The 17,288-nt window shown below is 40.6% G+C and overlaps 1 protein-coding gene across 11 annotated transcripts in view; it reads left to right on the top strand.

Annotated features, from left to right (window-relative positions):
- The window catches only part of pard3ab (par-3 family cell polarity regulator alpha, b), a 244,451-nt gene that overhangs the window by 149,695 nt on the left and 77,468 nt on the right, over nucleotides 1–17,288 (top strand). For 9 of the 11 annotated variants that reach the window (XM_026150928.1, XM_026150937.1, XM_026150931.1 and 6 more), the window contains 3 exons: nucleotides 5,306–5,492; nucleotides 7,016–7,167; nucleotides 8,194–8,238. In XM_026150928.1, the coding sequence (XP_026006713.1) occupies nucleotides 5,306–5,492; nucleotides 7,016–7,167; nucleotides 8,194–8,238 (384 nt within the window). The remainder of the gene's footprint in view (nucleotides 1–5,305; nucleotides 5,493–7,015; nucleotides 7,168–8,193; nucleotides 8,239–17,288) is intronic. The other 2 variants (XM_026150930.1, XM_026150934.1) reach the window with 1 other exon arrangement.

The raw sequence follows: 17,288 nt of genomic DNA on the forward strand, positions 1-17,288 counted from the left end.
CCAGAGTGGCACAGTCGTTGCAGTAATACTTTAAGGATTTTTTTCCTCTTTCTTTAAGCAAGAGATTCGATCCAAACAAATGGAAACTAAACAAACAAAATAATCTTCCAGAATAAAAATCAAAGTGAAGTTTGGCCTGTTGGTGAGGATGAGATTGTTTGTTAGGTGAAATTAAAGGAAGGCTGTACTAAGAAAAAAATATAGAAATTGTTATTAATATCTGCTTTTCTACTGTCAGTCTCCCTTAAATATGATTAAATATTGTCCAAAATGTGGAGCTGCATCCAGTCACAACCTTTACAAGCGAGAGATGGATTTTGTGAAACATGATGAGGCTCAACTTAAATTGAATAATGTTACCGCAGTGCTGCTGTAGTGTTGCAGCTCATGCCCCATCAGTATTTGTGTCTCCCAACACACGTGCCACGTGCTTTTTTTGATCTTCTGTCACGTGTCTTGTTTTTGTGATTTCACTGTGAACTGACTGGGCTAAGCAGGGAATATCTGATATCAAAGCACCGAGAGTGGTCCGTTTGTCCACCAGGATCAGGCACCGCATGCTTGAAACCTCCAAGGCTGGCCTATGAGGGCTGCACACTCTATAATTGCTATGTGTCACAGACACGTGACTCTTTTCTCTGCTTATTAAACACTTAATCAGCCCAGTGGATTTTTTCCCTTGACTGTTTAAGGAGGCATTTCAGCCTCAATATATCATGTAACGTATTCTGAGTCTTCTTTTTGACACGTGGTTTTAAAATCAAGTGGGTTATAAAAGGATTTTTTTCATGTACTTGAATCACTACAGATAAGCAGTTTGGGCTTTTTAGAACATTGCTCTGTGGTTTTGTGAAGATTGGGAGAGGTAGGGAAAGGATTAAATCCTTATATGAACTCTTGTTTAATTTGCCACTGTGGACTCGGCAAAGAGGATAAAGGTCAGCAATCTCAAACTTTAAGCTGGTAGACTCTGCTTTTCTTAGTATTTTCCTCATAAATTAACATTTTAAAGGTATTTTTTCAAATGTCTTTTGTGTTGTCTATAACTACATTTTTATAAAAATAAGATTTGATGGGGACCAGTCAAACTGGGACTCAGTTTGAACTTTATTCCTCTTCACATGAGGTTAGTATGTATATACATGTAATAAACTGTAATAATTATATGATTGTTGATCTTAATCCTGTGAAAATCACCCGACAGTAATCTGTAAAGTAAAAACTGCAGTGCAAATTACCCACCTGCTTAAAGTGAGTTTTGCAAAAATCATTAGCTGAACATTTTTTGTGTCATCTGCATCTTTCTTCTCCTTCTTTCTAGGGTGAGAATTATAGAGGCTGTGCTGGCAATTATAAATAAACATTGGATGGAGGGCCGATAGTCCGGCCAAACCCATCATAAACATCAGAACTTTTCTCCCAAACAATTGATCTTTCATCCCCGTTCTTAAAGCTATTAAAACTTTTTCTAACATTCATTCCACATCGAATTCTTCCCTTTATTTATGTCTACCTATAAAATGACTGTTTTGGCCCTCAGACCAGGTTTGCTGCAGTAAATGTCAAGTTTTTGATCATGACTTGACTTTAGAAGGTTGGTTCTATAGAACCCTTCTTGTTTGGATTGGAACAGTTTCTTTAATGAAAGTAGCGCTGGTGGAATCTAATGTTTGTCTTATAGAAAGATATTTTAGAGCTTTTTGACACCGTATTTGAGTGAAAGAAGACACCTCCAAGAATATGTCCAAACATGGGCGGAAAAACCCAAACTTTGGACATGGTTTCACACCACTACAACATAGGGTAACAATCGTGGCGTCTTTCTGTGTAATTTGGGTCAACCACCACTTTTAAAGTGCATGTCTGGGAGTTGGACGAGTGCTCTGGCCCGTGCTTACGTTTGTATTGATGGACCAGCTGCAGGATTTGCAACTTTAAGTTGTAGTAACTCCTGATGATTGCACGAGCTAACTTGTCACCCTTTGTACTTGAGTCAATTCCCTGTGAATTAACATAAATGTGGTGATTCGCCAACATAGGCAGCTGTGTTATGACTGATGTGAATACAGTGGAAGGGTCTGGAAAAACAGATGCACGGCTATGAGCTGCTCCATTGCTGCTAGTCAGGAGCTGTCAGGAAGAGACTAGAAGCAGGTCCCAGATGGGAACGCATGTGAACACAAAGTAGAGCTTTGCATGCTCAGCAAACCTTCTTAAGATAAATACAATTGTGTGTGTGTTTGAGTGCTGGAGGGGTCTTTCACAGTTCCTTGGAATAAGCCTGTTCTTGCGTTGTGAGGGTGCAGCTAAACATAAATCATGCATTAAGCTTTCTTAGAGGAGAACTTGGTTTCGAACATATCAGCTTGAATTTCGGACCGCGTGCACTCTTAGATCGCTTGCTGAAGATGCCAGGGATAAGAGAGCAGCTTAATTATTCCTTCAGGCCAATAGCTTTCAAGGCCCAGCACCCCTGGCAATAACCTCTTTGCTAATTATGCAAATACATTGAGACAAGACAAAATTAAAAGGAGGGAGGGGGGGAATGCTCCGCATGGCTTTCACCTCATGTTATCCTCCCCTCCTGCTACTTCCAGTTTCATTCAGAAAGTCTTTTGTACCCCCTCCTTCCCTCTTGCCAGTTCCATGTCCCCCTTTTTTCCTTCAAGTATTCAGCAGTTGTATACAAAAAGCATCTAATAATACTGGAGACTCACCAATGAAATGCTGCCTATTGTTCCACTGCAGCGCTGTCTAAAATTATTACAGCCGTTGGGAACAATAATTTGTGTTTATTGGTTCGATTCTCAGGTGATGTTGGGTGTGTGCTGCGTCCACATGGCACAGCCATTGTCGCTGGCTGTCGGCTGCCCTCGGGTGCTGGCACTAAAACAAAGAAGCTTTTTTTCCCCCGTCCTTATACCGAGCAACTGAGTTGACAGATTCATTGGTTTCCTACTCAGTAGCTGCCAGTTGATTGTACTGCAGTGATTCAAACTGTGACATTGATGGGATTCTCAGTGTTGCGCATTGGACTGCTTAGGGAAATGGGATTAAGTGGTTCTGTGAATGCACATGTGTGCGGACGCTTGTGTAAAATGTGTGTGGCTGTGGTCTGAGAGAAAGAAGTGGCCATGCTGTGCTGGAGGACCCGCCCGGACTCCCAGATTCACAGTGAATAACAAACATGCACAGCAGGAGGCGGGGCTGAAAGGAGGGCAAAGACACACACTAAAACCACTAGAACAGTTGTAGTTGTTCAGGGAAGGTTAAGGCCGTGCACTTTGCACACTTCTGCAGATCCAGCACAGCACATTCACACTGAGTGTGAGAGAATTCATGCTTGTACACATCTATATATCTATATATCTATATCTACACATCTATATATACATCTATATATATTCCTAGAAATGTGTGCATTTATTTCTTATTTCTGCATTTCTTATTGTCTTTTTTCTCCCACTACTTTTTTAGTCACTACCAAGCACAAGGAGGCTGTAAATATTAACTATTTCATCATTGGCTTCTGAGCTCTCAATTTTGAAACCAGAACCATATTTAGAAGGTGGAGGGCAAAGTAATCAGTTCCTGCTGCTAACCTTGATTTACAAGCAGCTTCCCATACATCACTTACAGATAACTGCTGAAGTACTAGAATTTCAATCACCAAAACTGCAGCACAAACATCACTGTAAGTCATATTATTCCTTTAAAATAACACTCTAAATAGGGTTTTGTGTGGCGCAAGCTTTACTGCCTTATTATGTTTCCAAAATGGGATTAAAAAGTACGTTGTGCATCAGTCAGTTCACATAAATAAGATGTCACTTTGAACATTGACCAACAACATTTTAATTGACCTCTACACACAAATTTGCATACCCTAACACACTCAAACCTCCTCATCGCTCCTTTGTTTTCTCCTTTCAGCTCATTTACATCAGGTCATTCACCCATGCTAGCTGGATGAAATGACATGCTGCGGCCCTGCGGTCCCCTTGGTGCCTGGTTAAGAGAAGCAAACAGCAGGCCTGGCTTAGACCTCCTGGTCTCTGACAAACAAACTCCTCCCTAAGCTCAGTACACAAGGCTTTTATGAAGCATTGAAGATACCCTTTTTGATGCCAGTTTCAAAATACAGATTAAAGACAAAGTCATCTGCTGCATATCAATGAGAGTTTTTAAGCTGTGCTTTTCAGAGGCGGAGAAAGGAGACTATTTAATTTTTTTTTTTTCTGCTTCAACACAGACTTTTTTTTATCTTTATTTGTGAGGGCACAGCTTGAATTAATCATAGTGTTTTGACATAAGAGCACCATTGTGCCTGCTGCCAGACTCCTCTTGGTATAAGCTGATTAGCCAGAAGCCGTTTCACTCACCGTTTTTAAACTTCAAAATATGTTCTGTGGTTTCAAAAGTTACCCATGTTTCATTGTATTTTGTTGTCCCTTTCCAATTAAACTGTGACTGCAGTCTCACGCTTAATACAGTAGTTGTCTTCTGTCACAAATAAATGAATTCCTGAGGGTTTCTCCAGTCAGCGTGCTCCTTTTTTCAGTTTTCATGATTTTCACCTTGGCGCCAATATAAATCGCGGATGCTGTTTTCTATGTAGGGATTATTCCAATAAAATAAAATCGCTGATGAGACATAGTGTCTTCTCAACTCTCAGGTTCTCCATATTGATAAATCGCTGCAGCACTGACTGATTAGGAAGTGTGGCTCAAATGTTCTCTCTGGAAATAACTCCTGATTTACGCTCAAGCACACTGACGGGGATGCTGTGTGGTTTGTACAGTAGACGGCGGCTGAGTACCAATTCATTTGTTGAGATGTGCACTTGTCTCATACATCTTACTGAACTGTAAGAAGAAGCAAGACTCTAATTTGAGTCGTGTCAATAAAACATATTGTTCTTCATTAGTGAAAGTCATGAGAAATGAAACCAGTCAGAAAGAAGCGGTATAAATGTAAACTAACTGATTTTGTTAGATTGCTTTACTCTGTCACACCGAGCTGTAAGACTTTGTGTTCTGGCGTGTTGATTCTCCGTCCTTTTCTCTCTTATTATTGACTTGAGAAATGCTGCTGTTGCTCTGAGTCTCAAGGACTAACATAACAACTTGGCTTTAACCTTTTCATTTTTTCTACATGTATATTTATGTCTTTGTCAGAGTGGAGATATACAAGTCTTCTTTGTGAAGTTGGGAACACAGAAAACTTTGGATCTGAAGGACCAAAACACATAAACACAGCGATGAAAACATAAGAATAATGAAAAGTATATTTTTGTCCCCTGCAGGAAACTATCAGCTCTCACCGACCGTCAACATGCCGCAGGACGACACTGTGATCATAGAAGATGACCGGCCGCCACTTCTTCCACCCCACCTTTCCGACCAGTCGTCCTCGAGCTCGCACGATGATGTCGGCTTCGCAGCTGATGTGACTCCACCGTGGACCAAAGAGCTGCCCAATCAGAATCACAGGTAGGCGGAAACTGTTGTTTCTGGTTAGCGTACAGTTTAACACGTTTTCCACAGAGCTACTGTGCCTAAATCTAACAAAACGGCATATAATATCTGAAAATAAGGTTTCTTGGAGAAAAACTTCATATGCAACAGGTTGTTTGTTTTTACAGCTACTTGAGACCTCGCAGTCATGCGGTATCAGGCACTAGATGTTAGCAGCGGGCTCTTTAAGCTCTGTAAACTGTGAGATGGTTCCTGTTCGTTCGATGCTCTGAACACTCGTTCTGGAAGCTGTTCCTTAAAATTTTACATTATAGCCCAGAGCATCATGTTGCCTCAGTAGCTGGCCTTTTCCCACAGTGCACCCCGATGCAACTTGTGACTGACAAGAGCAACAGAAAACATTGTTGTTCTAACAGATTGCTGCCATTACTTATTTAATGATTTGCCATTCGAAGGGCTGCACTGTACTGAGACCTTCCTGTCTTATTCAGCATGAACTTTTTCAGCAGTTTATTCTGGAGTAGCTCTTCTGTAGCATCAGACTACACAAGCCAGTCTTTGCTAACCAAAACACTGTCACATGTGCGGCTCCTTGGACCACTTCTGTTGGGCCCAGTTGTCGAGTCTGACCTTTGTCAGAGTCCCTTAAATCCTTATGATTGCTCATTTCCCTGTTGGCTCAACTTCAAGCACTAACTGTTCACTTGCTGTCTAGTACAGTATATCTCACCCTTTTGTGAGGTGATAATCAGTGTTTTGTCTGTCAGGTGTTTCAGTGTTGTGGATTATCGGTGTGCAGATTGTTTGTTTTTTCCAGCTGATTGCTCTTTGATTGTAAGCAGCGTTTCCTGGAGCAGCTACTTTTCTTTTTCCCCCTACTATCTTCTCAGTCTGATGTCCTTTTCTGCCACAGTGATGATAAGGACATCTTGAGTGTGTCAGTGTGAGAAAGATTAACAGATATTTTTCTCTGTCTGTTTTTGTCTGTTAAGTTTTTCTTCCATTCTACTGCTGCCTTTATCTCCTCTTTTGCTTTCTTCCATCCAGATAACTCCTTGTCTCCTGCTGTCAGCCTTTCTGCCCTCTCAGTTCTGCTGTTTTTATTTTAGTTCTCACCATCGTGCTGTCTTCACCAACCCTGTTTCTCTCATTGCCCCAATCTATATTCCACTAGTTCCAGTTGCTCAGCTCCCATACCTTCTTCTTGATTTTTGCCCCGTCCCTCCCCGATGCCCTTCATGTTCATGTTTGAAGGCCTCGAGTTCAAAGAGGACAGCTTCTTTGAATCCTTCTTAACTTATACCATGTTCAGCTTTCTTCTTCCCACTTTTCTTTCTTTCTTTTCTGCTTGTAGAATGTGTTTACTTTCATTTTACATTCCTTTTATATAAAAAAAATTATGACAACTATTTCAAAACATTCCTGTTTTTGGAGTAATTAAATCCATTGAAATGATTTTGAACACATATTTGTCTGTGAGGTTTTCCGTGTGTGAGATCAGGTCCAGCTCATCTTAACCTGTCGCACTCTCCATCCAGCTCTGCGGCTCCAGATGAAAATCATCCAGATGGTGCTTTCCAGAGGGAAGGTTTTGGACGCCAGAGCATGTCAGAGAAGCGCACCAAGCAATTTGGAGACGCCTCTCAACTTGAAATCATCAAGACACGCAAGTCCAAGAGCATGGATTTAGGTAGAGTGTTTAAAAACTTTCTGCTTCTCTCCATCACTCAACTTCGACTTAAGAATTCAAGGATTTTCCAGATGCTACAATAATGCCTTTCATATAGACTAAAGCCGTTTGTACACCCTCCTCTTTCATATTCATATAGTGCTAATACTTTTTAAAACATAGTCGGCGTGTTGCATCAATCATCTTTGACTCAGAATATCCCGATGAAAGCTTTTTAATCCCATTCACATTAAAATCCAGGTTATGCTTATAAAGTAATTGTGTTTAGACGTCCTAAAGTTTAGAAATAACCAGTTTAATACCCATTGATACATAAAGTAAAAGCAAATAATCCACGAGGACCCACTATTGTTAATTCTAAAAGAAAATGTGAACAAATTAATAGTAAAGGCATATACAACATGAGTGCTATACCCATGCTTTGTTTGTTGGTGAAGAAAAAGTTGCATATGGCTTATGAAACTTTTTGGTGAAGTCAGTGTTTAAAAGTAATTTTTATCAGTTCAGTAAACCTAGTTAACTAGTTTAACTGGATTTCATTTAACCTTGAGTGCATATCTTTGCATGCTCCTCGCGTTTCACACATGTACCTCGTATTTAAATGTATTCCACCCCCTTTGCCTCTTGGTTTGAAAACACACTCTGCATCTCTCGCCAAAGTCAAGAACTTCACTGTGTTGATTCACCTTGAAATGGCTTCGAACAGTCGCTGATTGCTTTGGCTGCACCAGTCTCTCTGCTCGCACTCTCTATAATCATATCTAATCTTCCCGACCAGATTGCTGCTGTGTGCCATGTTGATATCACAACAAGTCTGATTGCTATCCTCAAACCCTCTTTTCATTTCCCATCTCCCCCCACACCGACCCCACCCCCCTGGTCTCGCATGGCTTCCGATCCTAATTGAGATGAGGCTCGTTCTGATGTTTGCAGCGCTACCTGTATGTTGCATGTGGAATGTCGTGAGCACTAACTGAACCCCAAATGTTTGTATCCCTTCTCTCTTTCCCCCCCTTCCTTTAACAGTAGCCGACGAGATTAACCTCACACCTCATCCTGAGACCTACACAGGTAAGGAACGGTGCACTGAAAGGTTGATTTAAAAGCCAAAAAACAAGAACATCTTCATCATATTTTCATTCTTGAGCTGCATCTCAGAAGTGTGGTACTGAAGGGTACAGGTGATACCGTATTTTTCAGACCATTATAAGGCGCACTGTCGATGAACGGGTCTGTTTTCACACATAAGGCGCATTAAGTTAAGCAAAACAGTCAGATAAGTCAAACTTTAATCAGCTCATTCTTCTTGCTTCCTCCACTTCTGTACCATTGATTCATTAATGTTGAATTCTCTGGCAGCTGCTCTATTCCCATATTGTTGCAGTATATTAATGACTAACCTCATATTGTGGATGGATTATCTCAGTTTGTTCTCCTGACTGAAGTTTAGTCCGTTTCAAACATCCTGCCGTGGGACTGCATTTTTCCCTAACCAGCCGGGACCCTCTTAGCGTTCATCCTCCAGCTTCACTGTGTTTATGTTATGCTAACATAGCTGCGTTGCTAGCGATCATGTAGCACATCACTATATACCAGCTAGTCCAACTTCAGTAACCCAACAAATCATCATCATCAACATCATCATCATCATCATTTATTTATATAGCACTTTAAAAACACACCTGGTAGACCAAAGTGCTGTACAATACAAATATAAATATAGTAATAAGATAGCAGAAACCAGACGTGGCAATAAAATTAATAAAAAATGTCAGTTACCCACAGAGTTAAAAGCCAGCGAGTAAAAATAGGTTTTTAATAAGGACTTAAAAACTGGCACTGATGTAGCCTGTCTAATATGGAGAGGAAGGTTATTCCAAAGCTTCGGCGCTGCAACAGAGAACACTCGGTCTCCTCTAAGTTTCAGCCGTGACTTTGGGACCAAAAGCAGCAACTGCTCAGCTGACCGAAGGGAACGAGTGGGGACATGGGGCTTCAACAAGTCAGACAAATAAACAAGTGCCAGACCCCTTAGAGATTTAAAAACCAATAAAAGGACTTTAAAACGGATCCTAAATTCAATTGGAAGCCAGTGTAGAGAGGCCAAAATCGAGTGATGTGATCAAATTTCCTTCTAAAAATTGCACTAGCTGCAAGCGTGACAAAGTGCCCTGCCCAACCAATATTAAAAGAGAATTGCAATAATCTAAACGTGAAGTAATAAAGACATGAATAACACTTTCCAAGTCACAATTGGAAAGAAAGCACTTAACCTTCGTTAAATGTCTGAGGTGATAGGATGCTGATTTTACCACCCTGTTTATGTGGTCATCAAAGGTAAGTGCAGAATCAGTTTTTACTCCGAGATTTGTGATCGAACTCTTTAGTTGGGAAGTCAAAGCTGCAAGATCAACATCTTGAGTGTGAGAAAAACGATTTGGGCCAAATAAAATCGCTTCTGTCTTCCGATCATTAAAATTTAAACGTTTTTTGCCATCCATGCTTTGACATCACTAAGGCAGTCAAGCAGAGGTCGACTTGGGAGACTATCAGAATGACTAAAAGGTAAATAAAGCTGGCAGTCATCTGCATATAGATGGAATGACACTTTGTTTTCGGAAAATCACGCCAAGAGGCAAAAGGTACAGTGAAAACAATAATGGCCCAAGAATAGATCCCTGTGGCACACCCCAAAGCAGAGGGGCCACAGAGGATGAAGCCGACCCCAACTTAACACAAAAGGTCCTATTTAAGAGAGGACTTTAACCACAAAAGTGCCGAACCAGAAATCCCCACACAGTGCTGTAAGCGAAAGATCAGCAAATCGTGATCCGCTGTGTCGAATGCAGCGGTCATGTCCAACAAGACCAGCACCGCATATTTACCACAGTCTGTCGCTATCAGGATGTCATTCATAACTTTTACGAGGGCTGTCTCCGTACTGTGAAATGGCTTAAAGCCGGACTGAAAGATTTCTGACAATTTAGAGTCATTCAAGTAATCCATCAACTGAGTATAAACAATCCTTTCCAGAATCTTACGAAAGGGAAGGTTAGAGGTGGGTCTAAAATTTGATATGACTAAGCCAGGTTTCTTAAGTTAAAGGATGTATGACTGCATGCTTAAATTCCCTAGGTACTTGACCAAACAAAAGACTAGTATTAATGTTCAGAATGTGTGGTCCGATGGTAGGAAATACCTTTTTAAGAAAACGGGGAGGAACAACGTCATTTGGAGAGCCACACGGTTTAGCATTCACTGCTGTTTAGTTTTGTCTTCATTTATGTTTGAAGTGATAGCAGAACTGTACGTTTAATTTTTTCAGAAATCTCTCAGTCAGAACATGGTATATCATGTTTAGGTAACTTCCCGCTAACATCTAACTCTGTTAAATTCAATAAATTCTGTTTTCATGGATGCCTGGATGTTAAACTTAATTGTTACATCTGGTAAAGCAGCAAGGCTGATCATTTTATTAAAGATGAAAGAATTTAGACAGTTTTTAAATCTCAGTGATGCCGCAGTGTTCGTTTGACTTTGGGACCTGAAGCGGATGGAGTTTTTTGACAGATGTTTGAGCGCCATGTACCACATAAAATCGGTTGGAGGTCTGTAAGCACAACCAGAATCCATACATAAGGCGCACCGGATTATAAAGCGCACTGTTGATTTTTGAGAAAATTAAAGGATTTTAAGTGCGCCTTATAGTGCGTAAAATACGGTATTTGGTTTATACGTCATATGAGGCAGTTGTGTTTAATCTTATAAATGTCCTCAAGATGGGTTTTTAGATATAAGTTACTCACATAGTAATGTGTGCTTTCTGGGGAATAGGCTTTCCAAAACTGGAGGAAAAAGAAGAACTGTCTTCATTTGTTATAACAAAAGTTCAAGTTAATGTCCTCCAGCAACAAAGAAGTTTACTCAACTCTGTTAGAAACCAGCTTAGGCCCCACTGATCCAAGTCCTGCATATCATCTTCCCCTTTACTTTTTCTTTTATAAAACAGATCGCAGATTAATTTAGCAACACATTATTCAACCTTCTTGCAAACGATTTAACTGCAGATTAGAGTTGGTTTTATAACTACACCCTTTTTCTTTCTTTCTTTTTTTTTTTTTGTACCAGAGAGATCGATTCATAACAGGTACAAGGCAGGAATTGCACAGGAGCTACAATGACAGCCATTAAATTAAACATTGATCTACAAACATAGATTATGCAGCTTGCTTGCAGGGTTCGTTTTTAAAGTTTACCCACTGCTCGAGTCTTTATGCATTTGTGTAGTGTTCCCCGTGTTTAGTGTTTGGCTCGATCGCTGGCAAGACAAATTTGTCAGTTTGCAAAGTGAAGACTCGTAGCCCTCGCTGCACTTTAAGGTCACTGCTGAACACGGTTGTGAAAGCAGTCGGGTGACTGCAGATTAGATTTTCTCCCGTTTTGCCTCAAATGCCGCTGTTGCGCTAATTATTTTGTGAGCGCGTGGCAGTAGAGGGAGCAGAGAGAAAGCGCTCTGTCCTTGGTTAAGGCAGTGAGCTGACAGCGAGTCATCAGTCACTGTCAAGTCTTGTGTATTTTCGCTGTCGCTTCAACTGAATAAAAGGGTCTGCCTCTCAAATTGGTGACATGGATGGAAGGAAGATGTGCGGAGCAGGAGCGAGAGGGATGAGACTTTAGACTTTGAGAAATAAGATGTTTTGGGGCAGCTCGCAGCAGGTGTGAAAAACAAATAAAAATGCAGATTGATGCCGAGGCCACCATTGTCATTCTTTTATGCAACCTCTTGTTTTTTTAACAGCATGTGGGTAACAGTGATTTTGTTCCCAACTTTTAATCATGTTGTGATGGCCTGAGTCAGCGAGGATGGGAGTGCTGCATATTTTATAAGCCGTGTCTGCCAAATGGTGGCAACAGATGAGTCAACTGTACTTGTTGCATAATCTGATAACAGCCAGAAAAGTAACAACTTGGCATCACATCTTAAAATCCATCAAGCTCTCATGCCTAAAATGACAAAATACATTATTCTTAATAGTTTAATAACAGGTTTCTTTAAGTCGCACATATAACTGTTTGATTATGGTTGGGGGGAAACATCAACGTCAAGCTAAAACACTGGTTGATTGAAGCAGGAGGGCTTTAATGTCAGAGTTAGATGCTTTGTACGCACAACTGTCTGTCTCCGCTTCCTAAATGACAGCCAATGCAGCAGAGACCACAAACAGTCAAGACACAGGCTGTTTGAAGCATAGAGAAGGATGCTGTGTAAATGTAAACGTTCAAATCCAGATGTAAGCTCGTTTCGGCAAATGACTTCAGATGACTCCAGAAGAATGCTAGTAGTGACCGATAGTATCCCTTCTTTTAAAAATCCCTTGGATCTGAAAACAGTTTACCATGAAACTGGTTATGTGGTTACGGTTTAATTACCGTTGGCTTATCTTTTTCCTTTTCACTGAAATTTTGAGAGTCTAATTTCAAAGACTAAATGTGCTGAAATGACTATAATCTAATTGTTATTTGGTGTGAAATTCATGAAAAATAAAGTGTTTTTAAAGGCTGGAATCAGATTCCCTTTCCATTCCCCGATTGGTTTGACTAATAGATTCCACCCTGTTTTTTTCTTTAAGTGCTCAGTGTTTATTTTTAGCTTGTTGGCCTCTGGTGTCACTTTACCGACTTTTTTTTCTTTTCCCAATATTTGAACTCTCCACTAAGTACAAGCGGTCCATGGTCCATTTAGCAAAGTCAAAACACGACCATCCTGCTGAAACCAAAGACTCTGACAGCTCCGAGAGGGGATACAGCGGCCCTCCTCTCCTAAGCTGTGATTGACTGAGATGTTTGTTGGCACAGGCCACTGCCACATGTTGGACGAGGACACTCCATTGACGGAGGACAATACTGGACTGTTGGCAGTCTCTGAAACTGCATCCAGATTTCTTGCAGGTCTAAATCTGTGAGAAAGTGACCCCTGCGTGATCTCTGTAAAGTTCACACTTCAAGCTCATTTATATGAATTTTGGGAGGTAGGAAAGGTTTCCCAGAGTGAACTATGGGCTATTTTTGAAACATGAGTCAGTGTTTTTGTTGGAGAGTGGGCCTAAACTGTTGTCTCAATATCGTAACACTGACAAAAAAACCTCTTGCAAAAGAAAAAGCTGGTAACTAAAAACCTGACATGACTGCTGCCTCAATCAACCATTATGCCACCAACTGGGCTCGTGTGGCAATATAATTACAACAGTATAAATGGAAATATAACGATTATCTTAATCTCACTGGTTGCCAGCGTGTGAGCAGTCCTCTGTATGACCTGTATGCTTTTTGAGTTACTAACTGAATAAGACGAAATGTCCTCACCAAGTTACTTAAAAGTCAAGTCTTATATAAAGCAAAAGGTTTTTTTTCATGTTTGTGACTAAATGCCATTTGTCAGATCTCCAACTCAGTGTAAACTATTCTTTCTTTTTTTGAAGACTGCCGCTGAAGTGTGACTTTTGTGAATGGCACTGGGCAAAGCCTTTAAATAATGTGGCTGCACAGCGTGAAAAGCCTATCAGGCCGGCTCTCAGTAAGACGTTAAGGGAACAGGACAGGCTGATGAGAATGAATGGGAGGCTGCTAACCCACAAGCTTGTTCATTCTGCATGTATTCAATTTTCCAGCTCTGTCCCCCCCTCTCTCTCTCTCTGTCTACAGTTTTTTATTTTGGGTTTTTTTTTTTTTTTTTTTGGGTCAGTCTCAATGTGAGTAAGCTGCCTGGCAAAATTTTTTTGCTTGTTTCCAGACTTGGCGTTTGTGAATATACGACAGCGCTGGCAGGTCATTTTAATATATTACAATACATTTTGCCCAAATTGATTTTGTTTAAAGAATGCCAGCAACATTCTGCCTATAAATAACAATCGAAATCTTTGCAGAAGCTTAATGTGACTAAAATAGGTTGAAAGTAATCTCATTCATATATTTGAATGTTTGAAAGAAGGCCCGGTCATATGCTACAATGTACAGATTCAGTGCTCTGCTTACTGTTACATGTTGACTCGTCTCACTGCTCTATTTTCGTCATGTCTTTGGCTTTTATTTGTATGTCACTTCCTACTACTCCAAACTTTGTGCTATTCTTTTGTAGCCTATCGTTTTCATTCAGCCTCCCGTGCCGTGACAGCTCGTGCTATTCTGTTAGGATTTGTGTATTTTGCAGCCTCCTCATACACTCTGAAGTGACACCACCCAGGAGATTAGGGGCTATTTCATTTACCTCCCAACCTCCTCACCTTATCTTTTTTCCACATTTATTATTCACCGTACATGTACTGAGCCTGTGAAAGGTGCCATATGGGAGCAAAAATTATACCTGCACCACTGTCTGAATAGTCTTAGTTTAATTAAACTGTCATGTTTCTCCAATTTTGCTGATGGTTATTTTCATTTAGAGCCACATCTCGTAATGAAATTTGTACTCGATCAGTGGCGTTGTCGCACGTGCACACAGGAGAAGCTGCGCACACAATCGATAAGCCTCCCGTCTTAGTGAAACGAGCATGCCAGGTTTGATTACGATGCATTGTTGTTAGAGGTTATTGCTTATTGTCCCTTAGGAGACCGCTCATCTTCAGGTAAACCAGGTGTTTTAGTCACGCTTCAGTAAAGTAGTAGTTGGACTAATGAATTATTAACCAATTATTACCAAAAGATCAAGAGCTATACTAAAATGTTCATGTTTTATGATGTTTTTATGACAATATGACATCAGCCTATTATACTGTCAGGGTGTCATATTTAAAACACTGTTATTCAGCTAAAGCTCACATGACTACAAACAGTTTTTTGTGTTTTTTCCTTGGAGTAAGCCCGTCTTTTGTTGGCGTTAACAAGAAATTAAGCCTTTAATCACACATTGTGGAAAAAGAGACTTAACAGTAGACACGTAACATCAGCTGTCTGTGTATGGTGTTCCTGCAGCCTCTGCATTTCCTCGTCATCATCATACACACACGTGTGTGCGCTGAGGATGCTGCTGTAGAAGCGTTCACCTTGAGGGAATGGTGAAGCTGGCTGGAACAAATCCCAGACTGCGAAAAATAAATAAATAAATAACTCACGTACTATACACAACAGTACTGCGGCTACATAAAATCAAAGCGGACACACTGGGGAAGAGTCTGAGGTCATAGTTGGACAGCTTTAGTGTGCTGCTGTTGTTAAACATGTGTGACGTTGCTGAGTCAGTGTTTACGGTGGGAAAAACGAACACGCCCATCCTCTACGTCCGTCCTCTGAAGTCATCCTCTCACATAACTCCTGTTTTTGTTTCATATCCTTTGCATCATCATTCGCCATCCGTTGTCCTTCAGCATATTTTAAACACAGTTGTCTACTCTTTAAATTTTCCACAACAACTCTGTTACCTTATCTTCTAAAAAAGATTGCCTGGTCAGCAGGATCAGAGGAAACAAGGCAGCATTAGTGACAAAATCCATTCATGATTGAAGCAAAACAGGACTCATGACTCCTACGTCTAACATAAAAGACATGATGTGGTTGCACATTAGAACAAAAGCCAGCAGCTCACACTCAGCCCTTGTTTGTTAGTTTGAAATCAGCGTTCAAGTTTCCAACTGTTCTGATTACTGTGACCATGCAGTCAAAGTTAATTATAGCATCAGCTCTATGTAGCCACAGTAGCTGCTTAATGTACCACCTCTAATTCCATATTGTTGCAGGGACATTGCCATCAAAAGTAATCCTCTGGGTCATCAGTTCCTCTGATGGCAGGAGTCCACGAACAGTCTTGTGATCACTCCTAAAGCGATAACGTAGCGAGCTGTTTTTTGCTCATGGCTAAAATGTTTTTAGATAGTGGGAGACTGTGAGTCAGCTGCTTGTTGTTTTGAAAGTGTCAAAAAAGCTGCTATGCAGGCATTATACAGATGTGGTACACATGGATAAGTAAAGGATGATGAGAGCTACACTACAAATAGGGCTGCCACAAACGATTATTTTGATAGTCGACTAGTCACCGATTATTTTTGCGATTAGTCGACTAATCAGATCATGCATCCATTGGACGTACAGCGTACAGCTTATTGCACCAGCATGCATCTGCTCTTATATAACTATCATTAGCCTACAGCTTTAAGTGTTTAAGGTATGTGCTAACTAAAAATAAGATGGTAGTTTATTAAATTTTAATGAATTGTGCAGATTGTTTTGGTGAAGTTTAATAAACTCAGCCGATTTACTCAGGAACAAATAAAATACTGAAAAAAGCCAAACAATAACATTTTTAAGTTATCTAAGTGACTTATATATGTTTAACCTGAGTAGCGAAAGACGGCGGTGGGTTTGAAAACGATTTGCCGGGAGTCCGGTGTTCTCACGGGCTCTAGTGATCCTTGCCCCGGCTAGCTATCGAGCTAGTGGGTAACAGACGTCTCCGAAAACGTCGGAGCGCTTTTGAAAATATGTGGTGTCTTGATAAACTGAGCAGATATTTGAGGTTTACACAGCTACATTCTCGCCTGAAAACACGTCAAACGTTTATTTTGTGACCCAGAAAGAATAATAAGAGTAATATTAAAACTAACTAGCTGCCGCCATTGTTGGAAACTGAGCTGGGCTGCGCTATGAATTCTGGGACACAGCTTCTTCTTCTTCGGGGTTTAACGGCGGCTGGCATCCTTGTAGATGCAGTGCTGCCATCTTCTGTTTCAGTCCGTTATTACACTCTTAAATACTACTACTTATTCCTGCGTCTTTTGGGATCTTACAAAGCTTCAAACGACGTGTCGACTATTAAATCAGTCGTCGACGATTTTGATAGTCGACGTAATCGTGACTAGTCGACTAATCGTGGCAGCCCTAACTACAAACAAGGCAACATCTTAACAATAGAGGTGACGTTAGTTTTTAAAAAACATTTTTGCCTGTTGTAATAATACAGCTGGCTCCTGAAGAAAAGTTTTTCATTTGTATGAGATGTGTTGCCTGTATGCTAAACTTATATCCTCATATGTCAGCATAGAGATCCATTCTAGTGTATAGTACAATAAACGATACTATAAAGCATTAATGGGGTCGCTTGAAGGCCTCTGCTGTGGATGGAGAGGTCTTGG

This window comes from Astatotilapia calliptera, chromosome 18, assembly GCF_900246225.1.
Source record: "Astatotilapia calliptera chromosome 18, fAstCal1.2, whole genome shotgun sequence".
In the NCBI taxonomy this organism is placed as follows: Eukaryota; Metazoa; Chordata; class Actinopteri; order Cichliformes; family Cichlidae; genus Astatotilapia; species Astatotilapia calliptera.